The sequence below is a fragment of the Stigmatopora argus genome, chromosome 5 (assembly GCF_051989625.1).
Source record: "Stigmatopora argus isolate UIUO_Sarg chromosome 5, RoL_Sarg_1.0, whole genome shotgun sequence".
NCBI classification, from domain to species: Eukaryota; Metazoa; Chordata; class Actinopteri; order Syngnathiformes; family Syngnathidae; genus Stigmatopora; species Stigmatopora argus.
In genome coordinates, this window is record NC_135391.1 from 2,348,099 (window position 1) to 2,373,108 (window position 25,010).

Below are 25,010 nucleotides of genomic sequence, written 5' to 3' on the forward strand. Positions count from 1 at the left end.
TCGATCCACCACGTCGGAAAATGAACTCATTTGCATACTCGCTAACGGCGGGCAACAATTGCCTCGCAATCACCCGCGTTTCCCCATCAACGACCGAGTGGGAGAAAATCATCGTTCGGCGGCGGAAAAAAAGAGGAAAGACAATTTAGCCAGAAGACACTTCTACTCTGTGAGACGCTACTGCACACGGGGGAGCCCGATTCCTAACAGTAAAATGGCAGCTGAGCAAGCTGAGCAAGCTGAGCAAGCTGAGCAAGCGTTCCCACGGGAGGGCTGAGATGCTCCTCCACACCTCCGCAGATGGAAGAAGGGGAAGAAGCAAGGAGGGAAAACCAAGGAGGAAAATTGCAGGTCGCACCTTCAAATATCTTTCAAGTTTGACAGACAACACTGCGATTTCACCCATGGCTTTTGTTGTCAGACACCAGCTTAAATGTCAAAAGTCCAAGTCCAAGATGTGCCACAACCCGAGTTTGACACCCTTGGTCTACGGCACATGTGTCAAAGTGGCGGCCTGGGGGCCAAATCTGGTCCGTCTCATCATTTTGTGTGGCCCGGGAAAGTAAATGATGAGTGCCGCCTTTCTGTTTTAGGATGAAATTCAAATGAAGAGTATAGATGTATATTAAATTTCCTGATTTTCCCCCTTTTAAATCAATCATTGTAATTTTTGAATCCATTTTTTCAGTTTTTAGTTCAAAAATCATATTGTAAAATCTAAAAATATATCAAAAAAGCTAAAATAAACATTGTTTTAGATCTATAAAAAAAAACTGAATATTCAGGGCTTTTAATCTACTTCTTTTAATCCATTTATTTAAAAAAATCTAAATATTATATCTAAAATGGTCCGGCCCACGTTAAAGCGGCCCTCAAACCAACCCGAGTCCGACACCCTTGCTCTATGCAGTCTAGCATGCATGTTTTGGGGATGTGGGAGGAAACTGGAGTACCCAGAGAAAACCCACAAACTCCACACAGGAAGATCAAAACCACCAGGGATTTAACCCTCAATCTTAAAACTTTGAGGGGAATGGATTTCCACCTATGTAATATTCATAAATTTTCCGTGCCGCTTATCTTCACAAGAAAAAAACAAGCCACCCAATCAAGCAATAAAGTGTAGTGTTCCGATACAACAGTTTCACTATACTTGAAACGAGTATTCACTCTGCTCTTGAAAAACCGGAGTCATTGTAACCTTCAACGACGAGACTTTGACGTCAATCGCAATCCCCGAGACGACCGATGGCCTTCTCCCCGAGCGTGTTGTGGTTTTCCCAATTCCACCCATGCCGTCGACCCTACCGCACGCATGCCTAAATGAGGCGTCATGGGGTGTGGGGGCATGACTCGGGGGTGGCGCCATGCCATAATACCAACAAAATAAACACATCAGAAATAGTAAAAACGTGTTTTATTTGCAAAATACAAAATATTGTACACGTGGCTGCATATTTTAGGGATTTAATAAGCATGAACTCATGAACACGTTAGTATACAGTATGTACAATGTACACTAAAAGAGAACCTTACTAATAGTGTTTAATTAGTTGTTGTTTTTTTTAGAGCTAAGAACATTTTTGGGTCTTTTTTTCCCAAAGTGGCTTGCTAGTGAACATTGAACATAGTTTTGCTGGTGAAAATATATTTAATGTAGGTGTGTAACAGCACTTCTTTTAAAAATATATACATATTTTGCCTATTTGCAGTTTATTCACTTAATTTATTTCTTACCCTTTGTAATTCTGCATGTATTTCAATACCCGTAGTTTGCCAGATTAGACAAATAATTTTGCCAGGTGATCAATTTAAAGTATGTATCTGTGATTCTTGCTTTTTTGTTTGTTTTTAAGGGGAAAATAGCATGTTATTATATATTAAATTATTTAGAAATACAGAAAAAATCCATAGACGGGCCTTTTTTTTTGTTCTTGTTTTCCTCGACAGCAGTTTACACAAAAGCAGCATCGTTAATGCTTTAAAAAAGTATTTATATATGAATCCCATAAATCCTGCAGCATCCGTGATTTTCCCGTTGAGGCCTCTGAAGATTCTGCACCAGTGAACTGCTTTTGTTCCCTCCCAGTAGATTTGGAATGATCAGAAAAGACTTATAGTTTATAGCTTATAGTTCCTCAAAAAAGGCCACTCTGGACTTGGTGCTTTGTAGCGTCAACTGTGGAGAAAGTCAGAAAAAGTGGAATTACGTTGCAATTATTCGCTGACTAAAAGAGGTTCTCATCCCATTTAACGAACTTCGTTTTTTAAATTATTTCTTGGAAGGAACCAACAGTTGGCAACCACTTATAGTTAAGAGCTAAGGACGATAGCCCGTTGGATGTAGCGGTGAAAAATTCTTTTGAACAAAATTTGTGTTAACAACCTTGGGTAGTTGACATATTGTTTTGATGAAGGGTCTTTGATGGTCTTTGCTTTTCTCTCCTTTAGCCAAGCAACCTTGGAAAACGACATTGTGAGCCCGGTAAACAATTCTGTTTGTAAACCACATAACGCAGGCGTGCTTAGTGGCTTCCTTTGACTGATCAAACTGAGAGATTTCAAAATAGCGGATAAGTAAAAGACCATTAGCTCACTTTGGAGGCTTTACTCGCATTGATCCTCTCCTGTTATTCTGTGAACAGCAGGCGTGCGAGGACGGAATTATTGACGCATTGGATTTACTTTAGACACTGAAACAAAAGCGATCCTGGTGGATGCGGACTGATTAAACTGTGGAGCTTCACTAAGCAAACACTAGGTGGACAAGGGGCGACTATTGAACGATCAACGACCCTCCGAGCAAACCACGGCTAGTTAAGGACGGGTAGCTGTTTACCGCCTTGCTCGGTTAAAGTGTACGGAAAGACCAAACGTTAAGAAAATGATACATATTGTGCATTTCGCCATAGTAAACAGCTTTGTCTTAAAGTCGGCTAGCTCAATGCTAACATACAATAGGAAACAACCAGTGGCGGTCCGTGCATTTTCTAGTAGCGCCTTCTATCGGAATCAATCCAACCCTCAAAAACTATTTTATGGCTATAAAACCTCTACTGCAGCTACAGCTGCAACGCATAAAAAAATATCAATAATAACCTTATACAATTGAAATATTATTTAGGAATATAGCCATATTTTACTTACCAAAAATCATTTTTAACTGTACACAATATCCATCCTCCTTTCTTTCTTCCTTCTTTTCTATCGCCATCGAAGCTAATGCTGAAAGTCGAACCTGTCCTGTCGTATTTCTGGCATATGTTTTTATTCGATTTAGTGCTGAAAATGTTCGTTCCCGATTGTGACAGATTTGCTTGCTTTGGAGTTGTCCGACCTTTCTTTATGATGTCCAGCTTTTTTTTCTTGAAAAGTCTGTCTTGAAAATGGCTTTAAATCAACACACCAATATATTTGCTTGTGCAGCTCGCTCCAGATACAGTTTGGTAACTCTGGCTAATCACTAGCCAATCATAGTTGGTGAAAGCGATGACGTATCCCTACGCCTGTGACGAGGCATTGTGGTGTTGCCAACTCGAAATCTGATTGGTTAAAGCAACAGTCTTATCGACGCTTGTTTAATGCAGCAGAGCCTGCAGAACTGATTGTGAAGGCCTTGAGGCAGATTTCTGACCCTGGCAACAAATAATGGCTGAAATGTGATTGGTTAAATGCTTCAATATGAAAACACACATCTGGAAGCAGTGCAACCAGGGGGGAAAGCAATGAAAGGAAGCTAACAGACAATTTGGAATTATTTCATAAGTATTGATGGACAAAATATAATATATGAATCAGATATTTCTAAGGCCAGCAGAGAAGGCCTTGAAGGCCCGCCACTGGAAACAACATAGACGGCCTTCAGAAAGCTAGCATAATGCAACCATTGCGGTTGAAATGGCTTTTTTATGTCTATGAATGCGAATGAGTTGTCGCTAATATTGGCTTGGGAGAAATTGTAGTTGTTTGCATACGTAAGATGAATGTATATGTTTTTTTAAATGGCTGTGACAATGGTGAATCCCCACTTTAGCAAGTGCGCTTGCGATTGGGCATTAGAAAAGACTTTCATTAATCATCGGGAGCGGAGCGCCTGCCTCCGGCTGCGTGCTCTGTTCCACTTTTGCTCGTCTTCCCCTCGCCTCCCGGACATTAACCTTGTGTTAAAACATCGCCCATTTTCCTGGAGAGCAAGATGAATGTTCGCCGCCTGCCTACACTTGAAATAAATCAACCGGCGCTCCCGCTAATAAGCCTGGCTCTCTATAGCTTCTTTTATTTGGTGGTGTTCCTTATAAGATCATTGACTAAAATCAAGTCTGATAATCAGAGGGGAGAAAAAAGCTAACCTTGCAAGAGAACCTTTTGTAAATTTGTGCTAAGGACAGAACTCAGTTTCGAGATTGAGGTGAGGACAAGACCAGATCGCTTGCTCAAAATCTACCATTTAAAGGTCTACTGGAAAGCACTACGAGTTCTTAAATGGTGGAAAAACACCCAGCGGCGGCGGTGTAATCGGATTAAGCTGTAGGTTATCAGATTAGCGGCGGGGAACGCACATTAGCGGTTCATAGGCGATGCGGCGATACCTTCTTGAAGTTGCTGTGCTTGCTGGCTCCCTGCTCTGCGTTTTGGTCGTAGACCACATCCAGCGGGGTCTGGCGCTCCTTCAGCTTCAGGCTCTCGATCTCAGTCTTCAGCTCGTTCAGCTGCTCCTGAAGGTGCTTGCTCTTCTCCATGTACTCCACCCTAGCATAGCGAGGGATCTCGTTGGAAAATAATGGCAGGAGCCAATAAAAATACCCATTGAGGTGATCGTGGAGCTTTACATTTATTAGGTCGTTCAAAACACTCATCTGCAGTCTTTGGTTTTTGGAGTCTACAGTCAATAAGGTTTCTTAGCTCTTACTGTTATTAAAACAGGCGGCACACCATGGGTTGTTGTTTTTTTTTTAGGTGAACCATTCGTGAGGAACGAAGGAGCAGAGAACACGGCAATTGGTTCTACGTAAAATGGCGACTCACTTTTCCTTCTCGATCTCCATGGAGAGGCGTTTCATGTCCGTGTCTTTAAAGTCAAAGCTCAGGTTTTCCCTGCTGAAGCTGAGCTCGGGAGGCATGGGGTCCGCCGGCAACGTGGGGTACTGCAAAGGAGGGGAAATAACAAGATAAACAACAACACAGGATATGGAAGTTAGCGTATTTTGCTGTTTAATATACCCGGGTTATATTAAAAGATTTTTGCTTTTTTGAGCCTCCCATTTGTGCGCCATTTAATATACCCGGGTATATTAAACGGCAACTCAGCTTTTTTGGCAAGATTTGTATGGTCAGACTTTATTCGGCAGTAAGAAGTTTTAACCTGAGCAGTAAGTAGTTTTAGTCTGCAAAACGTTGATGCACCCGTCACGGCATGAAGAGTGCGTAGTGGATCGTACCTTCCCGTTTGTGCGCCATTTAATATACCCCTGCCTTTTAATATACCCGGCTGGGTATATTAAATGGGGGGTATATTAAACAGCAAAATACGGTAGTGTTAGTGTGAGAGTGTTGTTGTTAGAGTAACAGTTACAGTGTTAGTGTTAAGAGTGTTGTTGTTAGTGCTAGAGTAACAGTTACAGTGTTAGTGTGTTGTTGTTAGTGTTAGAGTTACAGTGTTGTTGTTACCGTATTTTGCCGTTTAATATACCCGGGTATATTAAATGATTTTTGCTTTTTTGAGCCTCCCGTTTGTGCGTCATTTAATATACCCATGCCGTTTAATATATCCCTGCCGTTTAATATACCCGGGTATATTAAACTATCTAATATACCCGGGTATATTAAACGGCAACTCGGCTTCTTTGGCAAGATTTGTATGGTGTTTATTTATAGATAATGCATAATTATAGATACTTAAGTTCATTAAAATTCCAAGTCAGACTTTATTCAGCAGTAAGTAGTTTTAACCTGAGCAGTAAGTAGTTTTAGTCTGCAAAACGTTGATGCACCCCGTCACGGCATAAAGAGTGCGTAGTGGGTCATACCTTCCCGTTTGTGCGCCATTTAATATACCCCTGCTGTTTAATATACCCGGGTATATTAAATGGGGGGTATATCAAACAGAAAAATACGGTAGTGGGAAACATGGCGAAGGAATATACAGGAATTCAAGTACACGCGCAAAACACACACGCACGCAGTCGGGTTGGTGTCAGCTCCTAATAGACAATCTAAATGGAAATTGTGGGCTTGTCAATGCAAAGCGGCGGGCAGGCGACATGAACGCATCCTGGCAGAGCATGAGAGGGCAATTTGACGGCCAATAGTGCATGTGTTCAAACTCTGTCACACGCATTTGACTGCATATTCATGATATTTTGATCAGTGTAAGTGAGAATTAAGAGGCGGAAAAAAAGAAAAGACTTTTGCATTATCCGCCCTGACACGTTGGGGGCATTGGAGTCTATCTTTTGATGAGGTTGACTGCTACGTTTAGCTTCAAAAGTTTGTCGCAGGCTGGTTTTGTGTAGCGGAATGATGTTTATCAATGTGACGTTTACACTCTTGTAATTTCCCTTCAAAAGCTGTCGGCGTATGAAATGGGATTTGTTTTGTTCAAACACATATTTGTACTGTAAAGACAGGTGTTCTATCTACGTGGCTAGCAGTTTTAACCGGCAACATTCAACACTAGTTCTGCTCTCAACTCTCACGTGCCTTTCTGTCCTTTGTCATGGCATAATTTATTGACCTTTGTTGTTGGTTCCGGCACTCGGACGTTTTGTCGAAAGACGTTTGGTCGACCGGATGTTTGGTAGAACGGACTCTCTCTCGTGATTATAATTTTGAGAGCAAGAGATTACCTGGTTGCTCGCTTTCAACAGTAAACTCTTTGTCTCTCTCTCTCTCTCTCATAATTTGACAGCGAGCGAAACCGGCGACCAAACGTCCGGTCGACAGCCCGTCCGTTCTACCAAACGTCCGGTCGACCAAACCCCTGGGGACCAAACGTCTTTCGACGAAACGTCCGGTCACGGTTGGTTCCAATGAAGTAGCCATCGAGCTATTTTTGCTTATAACCATCCACTCTTTGTAAGTAAAGAACATTAAGGACGCTTAGCGAAGAGGCAGATTCAACGTTAGCATCGTAGGACTGCGGACAAATGCGTTACCGTGTACACTCTGCTGGTTATCTCAAGGAGTTTGTGCTTGGCCCTTTTCTCCGACTGCCTGGCTTCCAGTAGGTCGCGCTTCAGCTGCTCCGCCTCCTTAGCGCTGCCCAAAAAAAAAAGGGAGTTAGGAGCTGGCTTCAGAAACGCCGTGAACACAGATGGTGATTAAAGTACAGTTTGCCGGCATTTCGATTCATCCCTGGCCCCGAAAAAAAGGGAGTTATGAGCTCACTTCAGATAAGGTGAAGACCGCGTAAGGTGATTAAAGGAAAGCTTGATAGCAATCCATTGTCAGTTGTTAATTAAAAGTCACTTAGTAGGTTTGCCCCTTAAAAGTGCACTTACAGCAACATCAGTATTGTTTTTGGGACTCTTGGCTTGCACCAATGTACGTTACAGTTCATTTACGTGAATCGATATAACAAAAAAATCGCTTTTTTTGAACCAGTGCTCCCAAGGTTTGTGGAGTGGCCACTTGAATTTAGAGTGACCGTCCTCCCAACAAAATGCATTAACCTGCTAATAGCTAATGGTGCGCAATTAAAACGGATTCCCAGATACAATCTGAAGTCGAATATGTCCGCAGTCGCGTCGTCAACACTCGAAAGCAGCGAATTTGAAGCCAATGCCAATGAAACTGTGTGTGATCACATGTCTAAAGGCAAAGATGAAAAGTCATGTCAAGCCCGGGGGGTGCCGGGACCAGGCGACAGAGATGATGTGATGATAGAGCAGGGGTGTCAGACTCGGGTTGGTTCGCGAGCCGCTTTAACGTCAACTTGATTTCACGTGGGCCGGACCATTTTAGATATAATATTTAGATATTTTTTTTTATAAATTGATTGAAAGAACTGGATTAAAAGCCCTGAATATTCCGTTTTTTATAGATCTAAAACAATGTTTATTTTGGCTTTTTATATATATTTTTAGATTTTACAAAATGATTTTTGAACTAAAAACACAGAAAAAATGGATTAAAAAATTACAACCAACACTTTACCTGCGTTCCGACTCGTCGGCCATCTTGAGAGCCATCCTCTCGGCCTCCACCATCTTGTGTTCCATGAGCCTCCTCTCTTCGTGGCCCCGCATGGCCGTCACCTTGAGGCGCTCCTTTTCCGTCTCGGCCTCAGCCGCCTTCTCGGCCAGCAGCTTGGCCTCCTCCTCGGCGAGCTGGGCCTTTTCGGCCAGAAGGTCCGCCGTCTGCTCCGAGCGCAGCTGGAGAAAGGTGCACGCAGTGAAAAAGACACTTGGGGACATCGTCTTTTGTCGTTTATGGGAAGAGGAAGAACATACCAAGGCTTCGTTGGCGAGGTGAGCTTCATCCTGAAGTTGATGGAGTCGTCTCTCCAGGTCGTCTCGGACACGTTCCGCTTCTTCCCGGCGCTCCTTCTCCTGGTTTAACCGCTGCCTGTCCATCTAGACCAAGGGTGTCAAACTCTGGTTGGTTCGTGGGCCACATTAACGTCAATGCCATTTCATGTGGGCCGGACCATTTTAGATCTAATATCTAGATTTTTTTTAATTTTCTAAATTGGATTAAAAGAACTGGATCAAAAGCCCTAAATAGTCCGTTTTTATAGATCTAAAAACAATGTTTATTTGAGCTTTTTTTTCTTAGTAATGGAAAGTCTTTTAATCATGTTTTTTATTTCAAATGGAAACAAAATATTTTTTTAAAGTGGAAAACGGAAAATATTTGTATATATTTGTTTTTAGATTTTACAAAATGCTTTTTGAACTAAAAACACAAAAGAAAAAAAATGGATTAAAAAACTGTAATGATTAAAATGGGGAAAATCAGGAAATGTAATGTACATCTATAATCATTTGAATGTGATCCTAAAACAGAAAGTCGGCGCTCATGATTTACTTTCTCGGGCCGCACAAAATGAGGCGGCAGGCCAGATTTGGCCCCTGGGCCGCCACTTTGACACCTGTGATCTAGACGGAGCGTGGCGGGAGGGTTTAAAGTAATAATGAAACCACGGTTTGCTAGCGTGAAAATCTTGCAAAGATACGGTGAGCTAGCAGAAATGAACAGAAATAATTGGAGCAAAAACCAATCACTTTGTTGGTTGGTTTGTTTGCTTTTCAACTCTCGTGTTCCTCCGGGCTTCCCTTCCTCTCGTAACCAGCTGCGTTGTAATCAACCCTTGTCTGTCTATTTAAACCCGTGTGTTTGATAGTCATTGACATATTGTTTGCCTTGTCTGCTTTACCCTATCTTGTTTCATTCATGCCAAGTTCCTCGTTACCCCATGTCTTCCCACGTCAGGTTAAATTTTGTTATTTGATTCTAGTCATTATTTTTTTTGATACCCCTGCCACGTTCTATAAAAAGTTCTGTTAGAGCACTCCATTCCACGTCCTTGATTGCTTCCTTGCATTTAGGTCCAACCACGTTCCACGACCGAGCTCACAGTTAAAAAAAATCAGGCTACCGCGTATCCAATGATTTACTCTGAATATGTGGGTATGAGTACCTGCTTCCTGGCTCTCTCTTCCTTGGCTTGGGTCTTCATTTGTTGCACCTCCAATGAGTCCACACGACGTCTACGCATGAACAAGTCATGGATGCCAATGCACAGCTGGAGAATCTGTAGGACAAACGTTCAAATATTACAACGTAGTCTTATAGTACAAAAAAAGAATAGTCTTTTTTTTTGCAAACTGTAGAAACTACGTTATCATTTGTACTTGTGGAGATTGCAATTTACCAATTTGTTGACTCTCAGTCGCGAAGAGTTGAACTTGAAGACATTGGCTTTCTTGTCGAGAGGTTTGATGGTGAACTTAAAAAAAGCGGAGAGGGAAAAAAAACATTTTTACGCCATCACAAGAAAATTGCCGGAAAGTTTTATTAATTAAGATGAGGAAAAATGCTAAAGTGGAAAGAAAATTGGACTTTTATGAGTCGAATTGAGGAGGGAAATTAGTTTTTTTTTAACCCGCAGGAATCAATATTGTTCAAAAAACTGAATGTTACTATTTCAAAGTAGGAACAACATTTTAATCCAGGCAATTGAAGTAATAGCTTTATAAAAAATGTATTTATCTGTTTGGGGGGAAACAATGTGAAAATAAACAGTTGAATTGAGGTGATAAGAAGCACAACAATACGCACACATGAATGATTCACTTTGTAATAAAGAGCACGGGGTGGGAAAAATTAGCTCGGCAGGATTAGCGCTGTTTGACCTTTACCCAAATGTCAGCGTGCACTTGAAAAGATTTTGGTCGTTAATGAAAACGGATGCAAAGCGCCATTGCCAGTTTGCCACAATTTGACGTGGATTTCATTTTCCTTTTCCTTACGACGACATAGGAAGACCGGAGACAATTTTTGGGAGCTTTCAGGCGTCACTCAACATGTGTTTTGCTTTCGGTAAGAAGTTGAAAATGCTTTATAAATAGGGGTGCAGTTTGGAGTAAAGTAGTTGTGTAGTGTGGTGTGGTTTGGAGTAGAAGAGTAGTAGTGTGCATTGTTGTAGAGTAGAAAAGAATACAGTAATACCTCGACATACGAGGAATTTGAGATACGAGTAAAAAATTTAGCAAATATTTATCTTGAGATACGAGACAAATTTTGATATACGAGCATACAGCGGACTAGAAAGGCTGCTCATAAGAACATCATGGCCACTGTGTTTCACGTCGCAACTCCCTCGTGTAATGTCTCTATCTACGAGCACTGGGCGGAGCGTTGCATTTTTTTCAGTGTTTTTTTCCCTGTTAGTCAGTGCGAATGGCGGAGCTTGTTCGCTAATACAAGAGGAGTATATACTACTTTTCGTTGGTAAGTGGTCGTGCGTTATCCTATTGTGAGGACATTTGTGTGCATCATTTTCGGGAATATTTTGAAGGGAATACAAAAGCAAACAACCCTCGATAGGTTGCATCTGAAAGTCAGGGTGGAGGCGGGGCCAATAGAGCCAGGTTAATACAAAATAAGGTGTCACTTTGGGCTGTGTAATGTTGAAAAAAAGCTAAAAAAAGAGTGTCAGTGTGTTTTGGGGGCCCTTTAAAATGGAATAAAACCTCCGGTTGTTGTTCTTAAGTAGCACTTGTACAAAAAATATTGGCTTGAGCACTTATGTAACGGGAGAAGAAAGGTATCAAAATTTAGGAAATGGTTATTGTCCGGTCCAATTTTCAAGAAGAAAAAAATAGTAATGTGACAAAGTAGTTTGTTGGCAAAATAATGTATTCATGTATGTCATAAAAATTGGAATGTACAATTCGTTAGAATGTAAGACTTTGGCTATTGAAAGCTGGCGAGCCACATGGTAACAAACCATAGTTGGGCTAAAACCACGGAAAATGATGATTTTTGGAGAGCATGTCTTGCTTCAACAGAATGTTACAAATCAACAAAGTGGAGCAGAATAGAGCGTATTTGGAAACACAAGCGGTGAAGGAAGCACCTCTTTGTCACTGTACGAGATGTTGCGGATCTCATTCCAGGGGAACGAGCACTTTGGCGTCAGCCGGTTGTCCGCTTCGTAGATGTGCAGGCCCAGTGCGTCCACGCCCAGAAGCAGATTGGTTCCCTTTTTATTCTAAAAGAATCACATTTTTTGGGGTTGTCATGACAGCACCATAACAAATTAATTAAGGCTACTGAGCTGACGTTTGGCAATTTTTAACCTAATCGCTTTGTTTATGGAAAACAACATTTTCAAATTGCCAGAAAGAGATTGACGGGAAACCGGTCCTAGCCTGTCGCCACTTTGACGAGAAGCGGCTTCCCACTGGGTGAAATGTTACGGGGGGATTATTTGATTCCCCCGTGGCATTTCAAAATGTCCCGGCCTTTTCTAAATTGTGTTGATCAAGACCGAGGTGGCGCCGGCTGATTTTTATGACTCGCAGATGGCGTCGAAATTACTGGTCGCGGTGTTTAACATCGGCGGTGTGTAAAATTGTCCGAAGCAACTGGCGGCAAAGAGGGACGGAGGGACGGACGGACGGACGGACGCTCACCCGGATTGAGAAGTAATTGACGCCGTACATGTCCAGGTCTTGGGCGATCTTCAAATATTCCATTTCTGCTTCCTCCCTGAAATGAGAAGAAACAAGAAGATCCATCCCATTGCGTTTGCTCAAAAATATTCAAGGAACATTTTCATTCAAATTTTTGGAGGGGCCACCCAATGGCGCTATTGTGAGGGTAAATGGTCATCTGTTTCTACATGGGTGTGCCCTATGACGGACGGGTGGCCGGTTTGGGCTGTAGTCCCTCCCCCTTTTGCCTAAAGTCAGCCAGGATAGGCTCCAGCACCCTGCGACCCAAACAACCCTTATTGGTGTTGTAAATGAATGTTTTTTAGAAACGGTAAAACTATTCATAGCAAAAAAGAAAAGTCGTCTTTCAGAGGCAAAAAGGCAAGAATTACTGCAATTTCTCTTATCGAGCCCACCAAAATTTCCCAGAAAAATTGTACATTTGCCAAGATTAGAATTGTATTTAGTTTTTGGGGGAGGAGCTGAGTGTAATATTCAAAAAAGAAGCAAGTATGGTTAGCCTGGAAAAATATGACTTACAAAAAGACACTGACTGTACAAAAAATGGCGTTTCCTTACAATGGCTATGATTAAAAAGAAAAAAGCTTCTTTTTCATTCTTTTTGAAAGAGAAAATCCAACTTCAGTTTATCTTTCTCTGTATTCTTTTTCTTTGCACTTGATTTCACAAGTGGTAATGGTTCGACGCCTTAGTGAAGGTATGCCTGTCATGAACACACACACACACACACACACACACTGAGACTCATTCTAGAGGGGGTCGTTCTGGACTTGTGGACAATCATCCGCCTTTTGTGAATGTCTTTCCCAGCCATGAATAGAATAGCCAAGCGCAGAATGGAGTCTCTTCCCACGGCTGCCTTTTGAAAAGCTGATCGATCAACGCGAGCGACTCAATTATGACTGCGACGGAACCATCCAAAGCCCAAAACTACTCTCCGGCGCCCCCTCCCTGACCCCTCCCCCTCCTGCTCGCTCGCTGCTCGTTCTTATTTTAGCGAGCGAGCGAGCGAGCGAGCAAGCGAGTGAGTCACGTTCATTAATTTTGCCATTTGAATTGGCTGGATGCTGGTTAAGCATTTTTAGATGGCAAGAAAACTCTGTTCATTCATTCGTTGCCTTAACTGGAAAATTCCGCCGCAAATAATTGAGATCCAGTTCATTTCTATCGTGTTGCAGCCTATTAAATCGTTGCTTAGCATTGCCCCCCCCAAGAAAAATGGAATAATAACATTTTAAAAATGAATAGTAATATATGTAAATATCATGTAAATAATACAAATAAAAACAGAAATGCATTCCGGTTATGGCCACCTAAAAGACTCTTTAAGTTGAAATCAAATTGTATTAAGTTTTGTTTTTTATTCATAGAAGAGTAAATATTACAAAAAAAATTAAACTTTATAATTTAATATGTTATTTTTAAATGAAAGGAATTCAAATTAAAGAATAACATATATTTTTTTAATTAAAAAAAAGACGTTTTTTTTTTATTACTCATTGCCTTCCATTAACAACAATAGTCATCAAATTCTTTCCAACTAAGAAGACTCACTATAATTGTTCATACTTCAGGACCATGGACAGCACTAGACATCCAATCCATTCTTACTGAACAGTTCATTTGCCTCACCTAGCCCAAATAAATCGGACATTTAGCCCCGTTGATTTCAGGCATTCCCAATGACTTTTATTCTCAACTGTAAAGATGTCTAAATCCGCCTGGAAATGTCAACTGATGAAATTCCAATTGTTGAAAAGCATCTTTTCCATACGTGTTCTCGGTTCTAAATGCACTGATGATTTCACTGCGAGGCATGCGAGAACGCCTACCTGGTCCGACCCCTGTGCTCGGCGTAACACGCCGCGATCCTCTCCTCCCACATTTCTGCCGTCATCTGGTACAAATTGATCACCTGTAATGCATGGAAGAAAAAAACAAACGTATTTTTCGGACTATAAATGGCACTAGCCAAAGAATAAACAACAAAGAGCAATAACAAACATACGTTAGTTTGCGGGCCGCTTTAACGTCAATTTGATTTCACGTGGGCCGGACCATTTTAGATATAATATTTAGATTTTTTTTTATAAATGGATTAAAAGAACTGGATTAAAATCCCTGAATATTCAGTTTATTATAGATCTAAAACAATGTTTATTTTACCTTTTTTATATATTTTTAGATTTTACAAAATGATTTTTGAACTAAAAACACAGAAAATATTGATTAAAAAAATAGTATTATTGATTTAAAAGGGAAAAAAATCAGGAAATTTAATATACATCTATACTCTTTATTGAATTGGATCCTAAAACAGAAAGTCGGCACTCATGATTTACTTTCCCGGGCCACACAAAATGATGTGGTGGGCCAGATTTGGCCCCCGGGCCGCCTCTTTGACACATGTGCGTTAAAGTAACAAACTGTCAAATGGAGAACAAGCTAAATAGGAAAAAAATATATAAGTCGAATTTGAGTATTAGTCACAAAACCAGCCGGACTACGAAAAAGTTTGACTTATATTCAAGAAAATACGGTAATGTGGATAATCCAAAATGGTAGCCAACTCACCCTTTTCGGCAGAAGCTCCTCCTCCGCCAAAAAGCCAGGCTTGTGGACATTTGGGTTGTAGTCGCCGTACTATAAGAATAAAACATCACTTTTTCATCAATTATTTTGGGAAATTTAATCCAAGCTAAAACAGCCTCATTTCATATCAATTTCAATAATATATTCCGAGCATATGGATGAAAACTGAAGCCAAGGAATAAAAGTATGAGTAGCCTAGTTTGGAATAAATGGATTCTGCCCAGGGCCGATTGGACGAACAGGTTTTTTAGACCAACTGTCGAGCCACCACTTTACCTCTAGCTTGAGGGCAACTATAGACCAATCAGATGAAGGCTCCTCACGTGTAAACATCACGTCAACTTTCCTCTCACTTAATCTTAAGATTCCGACGTCTCGCTAAGCCGTGCCACCTTAAAGTGGAACGTGACTCTGAAAAGCTGCTTTTTATCGGTCCGTTATCATAGTCATGCTCTCTTAAGCTAACGTATGAGATTTACATAGCCGGCAGATCCCGGGCGACTTATCGCCCTAAGGTCAAAAAGACAATGAGAGGAAATGAGATCCTTTCATATTTAAAAGATATGAACCGCAGCCGCTTGCCCTGAGGGTTGCCAGATGGGAAAGATGGTCAATTTCCAGCCCAATCATAGCGTAAAACCCGCCAGGTTCCAAAAAAAAAATCAGCGGCCAACCAACCAACCAAATGTTCCTGTCAGATATTCCTCATATCAAGACGTTTTTTTTGTGGTGCATTGTAAAAAATATTTTTTTAATTTTTTTATCATTTTAATAATTGTTCTTTGTCGAGTAGACTAATCGTAAAGCTCTTTTCTGCTTGGTGCATGGGGAGGTTTTTCATTAACATTGGAGAAAAGGTCACTGCTGACCAGTTCTCATCAATAAGCACCTACCGCAAGGAAGTGGAAAATTCAATGGAAAAGGACAGGCTATTTATTGTGAAAACAGAAAAGGCCACTTCCACGTTTTTTTTACAAATTCAGCTTAAAAGTAGGAAATTTGCTATGCAATTCAGCCCCGAAAACTTGTTTCACTTGTCAACACTAATGTTGATCATGAGCAAGAAAATCCATATTTCGTACTCGGTCTCTCAGTCATAGTGTTATGGCACTTTTACCCTCTGCGTTGTTGAACTTGTACAGTAAAATCTCCCTCTTTAATATTCGAAATTCTAACTCGTCACATGATAAAAACGACTCCCTACTAATGTTTTTCCATTTACCGTATTTTCTTTTCATATTTATCGCTCAGAAAATGATGACTGAATGGAGGGTACGGCTTATATGCACATAAACTAGACTTGACATGCACGAAACTGCAAGGTGAAAAAGACGAAATGCCATAACGCAACACACATTTATTTTGACGTCTATGAATGAAAATGAAGAAAAAAAATAAACCGTATCTTGCATAAAACGGGAAAAAAACTCACTTGTGCCTGCCATCGCTCACTCAGGAATGACCTAGAAATGACCTGGGAATGACAAACTAGACCACTACGGAGACACTTCCTGGTTGTACTGCTCACATGACTTCCTTTTTGAATTTGTCTGCGTGCAGGCAACACCCTTGAGCAATGTGCAATCCAGCAGACGATTCATAAAATATCTCAGAATTGCCACGTGCGATTATTTGAAAAAAAAGATTTTCCCTTCAAAGTAACACATTTGTACTCCCTATTAAAACCAGGAATATGGAGGTGAAAATTGTGAATCAGGGGGCGGCTTATACGCGAGAATTCGTCAAATTCAACGATTTTAAGGCAATTTCAAGGGTACGGCTTATACGCGGATGCGGCTTATACGCGAGAAAATACGATAGTCGTATTCCCTCTCCCGGAGACGGTCCCGCGCCTAAGTCATGGATTTTCAAAAACCCAAAGAGCACCTCTAAACGCAAATTGTGGAAAGAGAAGAATGTTGTTGTCAACAAAGTATGGATGCCTGTGGAGGCTTGAACTCCATGTCTTTCCCCTCCAGCTTCTTCACATGCTCAATCACCCCCTCTGCTCATCACCTCTTGCCAAAGGCACTAATGTGCCATCACCTGAGCCACCGTGTGCTCTCCCACGGCTCGCCAGCCTACTCCCAGTTACCACAGACAGCGTTCCAGGCGGTAATTGATGCCGGGAGCCTAGAAGCGTGTGGCCTGGCCGCCGCCGCCGCGGCGTGCCGTGGAGTTGGCCAAAGCGAAAATGAAAGTGAATATCACAGACGACAGACCTGGCCGTCTCACCTGAGAGATGGCGGTCTCGCTTCCCACTCGGCCGAAGTCGGCCAGCTCACGCTCGACCGGGCCTCGGCGCCAGAGAGACGATTCCCTCCCTGTGTATTTTTTTTTCCCTCGCAGCGGCTTTATCTCCAAGCGCCCTGTCAAAATCCACTTGTGGCGCGGTGCGCTCTCGGAATACAAAACAGAAGGGAGAAGCCACTGCGGATCCATTGAAGCAGCAAGACAAAATCTACTATTAGGTGATCAAAGCAGTCCTCTTTGCTGCAAAATTCTTTGGGCGCCTAAAGTCAATCATTAAAAAAACTACCCTATTTTCTCGCATATTAGCCGCCTCCACGTATAAGCCGTACCCTTAAAATTGCCTTTAAATTGTTGAATTTGACAATTTCTCTCGTATAAGCCGCCCCCTGATTAACAATTTTCACCTCCATATTCGTGGTTTTAATAGAGAGTACAAATGTGTTACTCTGAAGGGAAAATCTTAAGAAAAATCATCGCACGTGATATTTTTTAGATAATGTATGAATCTAAAGGATGGTCTGCTGGATTGAATGTTCCCTGCATGTAGACAAATTCAAAAAGGAAGTCAGGTGAGCAGTACAACCAGGAAGTGTGTCCGTAGCGCTCTAGTTTGTCATTCCCAGGTCATTCCTGAGCAAGCAATGGCAGGCACAAGTGAGTTTTTTTCAAGTTTTTATGCAAGACACGGTATTTTTTCTTCTTGATTTTCATTCATAGACATCAAAATTATTTTTGTTTAGCGTTTTATCAGTTTATCTTTTCTCTATTTCGAAATAAATGACCGTATTGGCCGCCTTGTCTTGCGTTATGGCGTTTCGTCTTTGTCACCTTGCAGTTTCGTGCATGTCAAGTCTAATTTATGCGCATATAAGCCGTACCCTCGATTCAGTCATCTTTTTTAGCGACAAATACGGCGTATATGCAAAAACAATATTTGCTTTCGACGTAGCAATACGTCATACTGAGGCTCCACGTGGATTGGTCACCTTCTTTGTTAGCATCATTTAAACCAAGGGTGTCAGACTCGGGTTGGTTCGCGGGCCGCTTTAACGTCAACTTGATTTCACGTGGGCCGGACCATTTTAGATATAATATTTAGATATTTTTTTATAAATGGATTAAAAGAACTGGATTAAAAGCCCTGAATATTCAGTTTTTTATAGATCTAAACCAATGTTTATTTTAGCTTTTTTTATATATTTTTAGATTTTACAAAATGATTTTTGAACTAAAAACACAGAAAAAAATGATTTAAAAATGACAATTATTTATTTAAAAGGGGGAAAATCAGGAAATGTAATATACATCGATACTCTTCATTTGAATTTGATCCTAAAACAGAAAGTCGGCACTCATCATTTACTTTCCCGGGCCACACAAAATGATGCAGTGGGCCAGATTTGGCCCCCGGGCCGCCACTTTGACACGTGTGATGTAAACAAACAAATTGAGAAAAGCAGCGCTTACTTAACCGCCGATGACAAGTAACACAGTGTGCACTTGGCTCCAAGTGACTTTTTACGAGCTGCCGTGAGTTACGCGCCATTTTACACTCTGACAGAAAGCCGATTGCGGCGCCTGTCGCGTGGCGGAGATAAAAAAAAAAAAAAACTCCTCGGCGGAGTCTGAGAGAACGCTTGACACCCTATCTGGCCGGGCTCGCATAACGATGAGCAAACGGCAACCGAGGCCAGCAAATCAAATGAGCAACACTCCAGTGCACGGCCAAACAAGAAGCTGTCTCCAGAAAACTTATTAAATGACTCCAATCAAAGTGGACTGCTGCTTAAACCAAAACAGAACGGCGAGTCCAGGATTTTTGCTCGATGCCGACTGACTGTGGGGGAGCTCACAGCTTACGTGCTTTTTTTTCTTTTTGGGTATCCGCACTGCAGCTTCTTTCAGGCTATTAAATTGGCGAGGAGGTAGGGGAAAGCTTCTGGAGGGTTGTTACCAAATGTTGGCGGTAGAACCCCCCACCCCCATCTTTCCGGACCCCCCATCCACCTGTCAAAAAGACCGCCTTTCCGTCAACATGAGCAAGACGAGCGCACTCGAGCTTGACGTTTCAATCTATCTCTCTTTGAGTGGGATTTCTCTCAACTTTTTGGTACTTTGGCAATTTTACGGATTTGAGGATCAATAGATTTCCATATCAGAACTTGACAAACTTGGCTCCCTCCTCATTTCACCTCAGATGCGTTTAGGGACAGCCCGTAAAACGCTGCACTCAACACATCGGAATTACAACAAGACAACAACTGGAATTGTTATTTTAGTGTCGTTACTTTGGGGTCGCCTATTGCGGAAGTTGTTTGACTTTGACTGTCGACGACACGAGGTCTGAGTGACCACAAAATGGCATTTGGCGACGCCAACATTTAATTTTCGTGCAAACGCAGCACATCTTTTGCGATATACATTGGTATTTTAACAAAACACATGGCTGAGTGTTAAGACCTACCGTATGCATGCATGTACATCTTAGTGTATGTATGTATATATGTGATTATATATGTATGTATGTATATATCTATATATCGATATATATATATATATACATATATACATACACATACATATATATATGTATATGTGTATATATATATATGTATGTGTATATGTATATATATATGTATATATATGTATGTGTATATATACACATACATACATATATATATGTATATATATGTGTATGTATATATATATGTGTATGTATGTATGATATATATATTTCAGCAACAGGCTTATATATTTATTCATGTATTTATTTATTAACTTATGTATTACCTATCCATTTATGTCTAAAATGTCTTTTGCTGTGTCTGTATTCTCACCCTCTTGCTACTGTGACAACGAAATTTCCCGAATACGGGATGAATAAAAGTTATCCAATCTGTATTTCTCTCCTTTCTCGGTTCACTTTATGATGATAAGCCCGTTGCTATTCTTTTGGATGTATCTAAAGTCCCCAGCGTTCTTCTTTGGAATCATAATATGCAACAAGAAGGGCAAAAAAGGCAAAAATACGCCCGGTGTACAAACACAGACAAGCAGTGGACTTAATGGCGGACGAGGCTCGCGCATCGTAAATTTGAAACGCGGTAGTTTGAGGACATTGTACACAAAATAAGAGTATATTGAATTTCCACCATTCTGACCTTGGCATGTACGGCGTAGGAGGCCAATAATACCGAAGCTTCTGGAGGACAGTGAATCTCCTCTTCCAGGATTTTCATCTTCACCTGTGAAGGGAAAAACAGAACAAATTAATAATACGCCTAGAACGTGACTTTTTTAAAGCTCAAGTTGATGCAGAAAATTGAAAGAAAGTGGGGAAAGAATTTTACATATCAGTCAGCCAAACATATCGAAGGCAAAGGAAAAAAGATATTACTATTCAGAGCTCGGGATCTTAAAAATTTAGGAGCACAAGTGGAAAATGTAGCGGCGCAGGATAAATTGACTTGCAAAGCAAATATTCACATTTCCTATTACTGATGCCAAATTTGGGGGGACGGCATCAAAGGTCAGAGGTCAGAAAAGGAATTTCATGCTAATTCAACTCCTTTTCTGAACCGCTTTATCCTCACTAGGGTTGCAGGGGGTGCTGGAGCCTATCCCATCTGAATTTAGGCCAGAATCGGTGGCCAGCCAATCACAGGGTCAAATGAGACAAACAACCAATTACTCGTAGCTAGGGGCAATTTAAAGTCTCCAATTAGCCTACCATACATGTTTTTGGAATGTGGGAAGAAACCGGAGTACCCGGAGAAAACCCATGCAAATTCCACACAGGTGGACGTGACCTGGATTTGAACCCAGGACCCCAGAGCTGTGAGGCCGACTGTTTTCCTGTAATATTGATTTGTTTGTTCTGTACATTTCCATTGGTTTTCATTGTTATTACCGTTTCATTGATTGAATTTGAGCGAGCGAGTTTTTGTGTTCGTATTGTCGCGCTTGACGTATGACGCTAGCGGCTAAGCGCTAATCCCGGTGTTGGCAAACGGCGTGGTTTTACAGAGACATCTTTTCCTTTTCCCCATCCTGAATAAATAAATGAAGGCCCGCCACCAACCAGCGGATTAAAAGCTATACAGGTGCCGCTCTCGACTCCAACTAATCCGGCTCAGTGGGCCGAACGTGGGGGGGATTCTTCGGGGGTATATGTTATTAACGGAACCAATAACACGGCGCGCAACGGCTAATGGGCTGCTGATAAATTGGGGCGACATCACACCGGATTGGCTCGTGTGACTGATACATTTTGGACAGCGATTCCACTTGGATGCACAAAGCCGGGCGGAAAAAAATCCAATGTTTGCTTCCATTTTATTCCTTTTATAAGCCGTTTGCATGGAAATCATACTCGTGCGAACCTGCAGGAAGAAGAGGTGCCGCGTGATGTCCTGCACTAGTTCTTCTTCCACGTTTTCCGGGTAGAACTTGGCCAGGAAGTGCAGGGTGACGGGTTCCTCCTTGGGAACTTCTTGGTCAAGGACCTGACACACACAAAATGGCCGACAGACATGGAATATTTTTTTAGGGAGGTGAAGAAAGAAATGTTTGACTCGTCAAAGGTGGAATTCAGGTATAATAGCAATGTGAATGCAAAAATAATAGCCTATAAAATTGTATAATTTATATTTGTATGATCAATTTCAGTATTTAAGTAAATAAATGAAATCAATGACCCATGTTTTCACACTTTGCAGGAATCCAAGAGTCATTAATCCACATTCAAGAGTGATTTATTGCCATCCAAACAATTCCTAAAGCGCTTTAAGTGACGTAAGTATCATAAATTGTTCCAAGTGTCATAAGTGTGGTAAAAAACAACAACCTTTGTCCCCCTCCCATCTATTTGAAGACACCAGATATGAGGATGTTAATTTGTCCATTAATTGAGGCTAGCTTGTCATTAACAAAACAAAAGGGGGCGTCCATAATAACCATAACTTTGAACACAACCTTGCTCAATATAAAACATCTCAAACAAACAATATTGCCCTTGCAAAACAACAGCAATTTATGGAATTAACAACATATTTTACAAGTTTTCCCAGGTATGAGTATTAAATAGAAAGTGAGACGAACTGTGAGAAACACAAACAGACAAAATTCCTCAAGTGTAAATAATACAAAGGTACACCAAAGTGGTGAAAAGTAATTACGTGGAAATAATATAAGGACCTGTTTGTTGTATTTTGCCAACATTCTGCAATACTGAGGTACAGTAATCCCTCAGATAAAGGACTTCGACTAAAACTCCCATTTAGCTGTTTTATTAAATTTATAATAAGTGGAGAGGAACTATTTTCACTGTGAGTCAAGTATTTAACGTAGTTACAATTTTAAATATATACATTATATTTAGATATTAATACATTACAGTCTTTTGACATGCTAATAGCTGTAATGTTTAATAAATATTCACTTTTTGATAATTGTACTGTTTTTTTTGTATAAGCCCGAAAACATGTATTGTGGTAGTTATAATGGGGGTGAGCCTACTTCGCTATTTTTTGTTTATTGCGGCCATGTCTGGTCTGCATTAACCGCGATATTCGAGGGATTACTGTATCCATCAAACGTATATATTGGAGTGAGTTGAGGAGCTCCCTTAAGATAAAATGTTATGCTTGCCAGTCATCTTCTGACAATTATCTGCACTTAAAATATTAATGTTTTCAGTAGGCACTTTGGAAATGTGTGCAGATTTTGCCCAGATGACTCAAATGTTACGGACTTTTAGAGCTAATTAGCACTAACGTGCTTTAGCTTTAGTCTTGGGGGGCTTTTTTTAACGCGGCGACCAAGCGATTTACCTTCTTGTCCATCTTGAGCCAAGCGACCGTGTCCTTAACGTCGTACCTGAGGCCAAAGAACCAGGTCTCCCGGAGGCCTAGAGTTCGGCACACCAACTCCAAAAGTTCCTTCCCCTTCCACTTGATCTATGTGACACAGCACAAGTGCGACCAAATTGCTTAGTCGCTATTTTTTTGTTCATATTTGATTGGAATAATTTTGGATTCATAATTATTTTACTGCTGATATAAATAGTTCATTCTTTAAGTCTTTTTTAATATTCATACAATTTAATGCATACTCATTGATTCTATTTTAGAAATGAGAAAAAAATCATGTTGCCCTGTTGCATCTTTTCAATAACGTTATTGGTCACTATTTTCTATTTAAAAAATCATTTAAAAATATTCACATGCATTGCAAAAATATATTGTTATTCATTTACTCTGTATATTTATGATGAAACAATATTCAAAAGTAGTCGTTCATGTAAGTATAACTCTATAATACGAAATGTTCACTTTTGACATTTTTTAAATATTGCCTAAATATGTATTCTAAGAATACGCAGTTGATTCAATATATTTCTTGTACTTTATTTCATGAATGAACTTAAAATGACTTTGCTTCAAATGTGTATTTTCCAAAACACTGTCACATTCCTTGTTTTTGACATATATTTTAAAACTATATATTGGCTATATATTACTTCTGATGTAAATACATTTTGATGTATGAATTGTTATGGTCTAGCTCTCTGCTGTCATCTGGCGTCGTTACGGGATACTTATATCAAAGTGGCCAAAATAACTTTATACCCTTTATAGTAGTATACTTGGTTAACTGATATTTTTGTGTTCCCTTTTTAGGTTGTGTTGACAAACCTCGCAGCCGAACTCCATATCCGACTCCATGGTGCAGATCCTGACGTTGAAACTTCTGTTTTGCTTCCTCTTCAGAGAGTTGAGTCCAATTTTGGAAGCCAAATAGCTCGCCATGCTCACCAAAAAGACTTTCGATTGATTAAAAAAACGACAACAAAAACAAATCAAAACAAACAATGACAACAGAATCCCAGACGAGTCCTTGAACGTCCCATCAAGGCATTTTCACCACTTTAGGTGTCTTCGGATCTTCTAATTTTCAGTTCATGCTAATGTTCAGCTAAGAAGCCGAAAGTTGAGGGCAGGCCAGCACGATCATGATACCAAGTCAGAGATCTAACGTATTAGGCTACGTTAAGGAGCTTCCATTGTGTCTGTATAACACATCTTCCCTGCAGACGATTAAAATGTTGTTTTGTCTCGAGACGTGAAGCTAGCTAACGCTTGCTAATGTCCAGACGAGGGAGCGATGCTGCGTTCAGGTACAGCCAGGAAATTACGCCACTACGCTGCCAAAAGAAACGTCCAAGATTCCATTCACAATGTAAGTACACAGTTTCTTTACTATGCTGAAGTTTGAAATTAATTTTGACCTTTTATATTAATTCTCACAATATAAATGCACTTGTGGGGGCGTGTAGAACTAATGTTGAGGGGCCAAGATGACAGCATGAAGAGACATGACCCCTAACTCCTAACTCTCACTAAATCAGAATCCAAAGTATTTATATTATAAATATCTCTGACTATGTTGCTTAATTGGGACATCTGTTGAATCATTATACTATTGCAAGCAACCTTATTTTACGAATGGCACTGTCGCAAAATGGTCGACAGGTGCTAGCGACCGTCCCGATTGGCTCACAGCGAATCGAGCTTTCTATACACGTGATATCTAGACAAGGTGCTACCTCCATCCTGCGTTTTTTCAGAGTACACTTCCTCTAACAAAACCTTGTTCTTCACAGCATTCTTCCCGAGTAAATGCCGAATTAAATCCTTAATTGAATACAAACGTCCCGTCTTAAAGCTCGGTGACGCTCGTTGGGTGAGAAACCATTTGCCTGCACTGATTGCGGACTAAGATTCAGTTTGAAGGTAGTTCTAACAAGACATACGCAGAAACAGTGGGGAAGAGCCTTTTGCGTGTACAGTTTGCGGTCAAAAATTCACTCCGAAGGCACAAATAAGAATACACACGTTAACACACTGGGGAGAAACCTTTTGGTTGCAGAGTTTGTGGTAAAATATTCTCTCAGATTGCACTATTAAGGATCCATTCAAGAAC

At 40.7% G+C, this 25,010-nt stretch overlaps 2 protein-coding genes across 9 annotated transcripts in view; one reads left to right on the forward strand and one right to left on the reverse strand.

The window, feature by feature from the left end:
* Positions 1-25,010, forward strand: part of tmc1 (transmembrane channel-like 1) — a 70,266-nt gene that overhangs the window by 33,040 nt on the left and 12,216 nt on the right. For 7 of the 8 annotated variants that reach the window (XR_013300195.1, XM_077599907.1, XM_077599901.1 and 4 more), the window contains exons 5-7: positions 21,746-21,821; positions 23,708-23,800; positions 24,181-24,266. Coding sequence is in view for 7 of the 8 variants with exons in the window: in XM_077599907.1 (XP_077456033.1) it covers positions 23,751-23,800; positions 24,181-24,266 (136 nt within the window). In the remaining variant the exon portion in view is untranslated. The remainder of the gene's footprint in view (positions 1-21,745; positions 21,822-23,707; positions 23,801-24,180; positions 24,267-25,010) is intronic. The other variant, XM_077599903.1, reaches the window with a different exon arrangement.
* nf2a (NF2, moesin-ezrin-radixin like (MERLIN) tumor suppressor a) lies at positions 1,403-24,204 on the reverse strand. Its single transcript, XM_077599913.1, has 16 exons — positions 23,723-24,204; positions 22,859-22,984; positions 21,410-21,532; positions 20,189-20,272; positions 14,757-14,825; positions 14,015-14,097; positions 12,141-12,216; positions 11,582-11,716; positions 9,875-9,949; positions 9,641-9,754; positions 8,451-8,573; positions 8,155-8,372; positions 7,155-7,257; positions 5,026-5,144; positions 4,590-4,749; positions 1,403-2,179 (listed from the first exon to the last, which is right to left on the reverse strand). Exons 1-16 carry the CDS (start codon positions 23,834-23,836, stop codon positions 2,129-2,131), a joined length of 1,773 nt encoding a protein of 590 aa, XP_077456039.1. The 5' UTR covers positions 23,837-24,204; the 3' UTR covers positions 1,403-2,128.

Excerpts from the sequence above, each read along its gene's own strand:
- nf2a (XM_077599913.1), bottom strand. The coding sequence starts at position 23,836 with ATGGCGAGCTATTTGGCTTCCAAAATTGGACTCAACTCTCTGAAGAGG. Across the intron at positions 22,985-23,722 it reads ATATGGAGTTCGGCTGCGAG|ATCAAGTGGAAGGGGAAGGA; the intron begins GTTTGTCAACAC and ends TGTGTCACATAG. Across the intron at positions 4,750-5,025 it reads ATGGAGATCGAGAAGGAAAA|GGTGGAGTACATGGAGAAGA; the intron begins GTGAGTCGCCAT and ends TCGCTATGCTAG.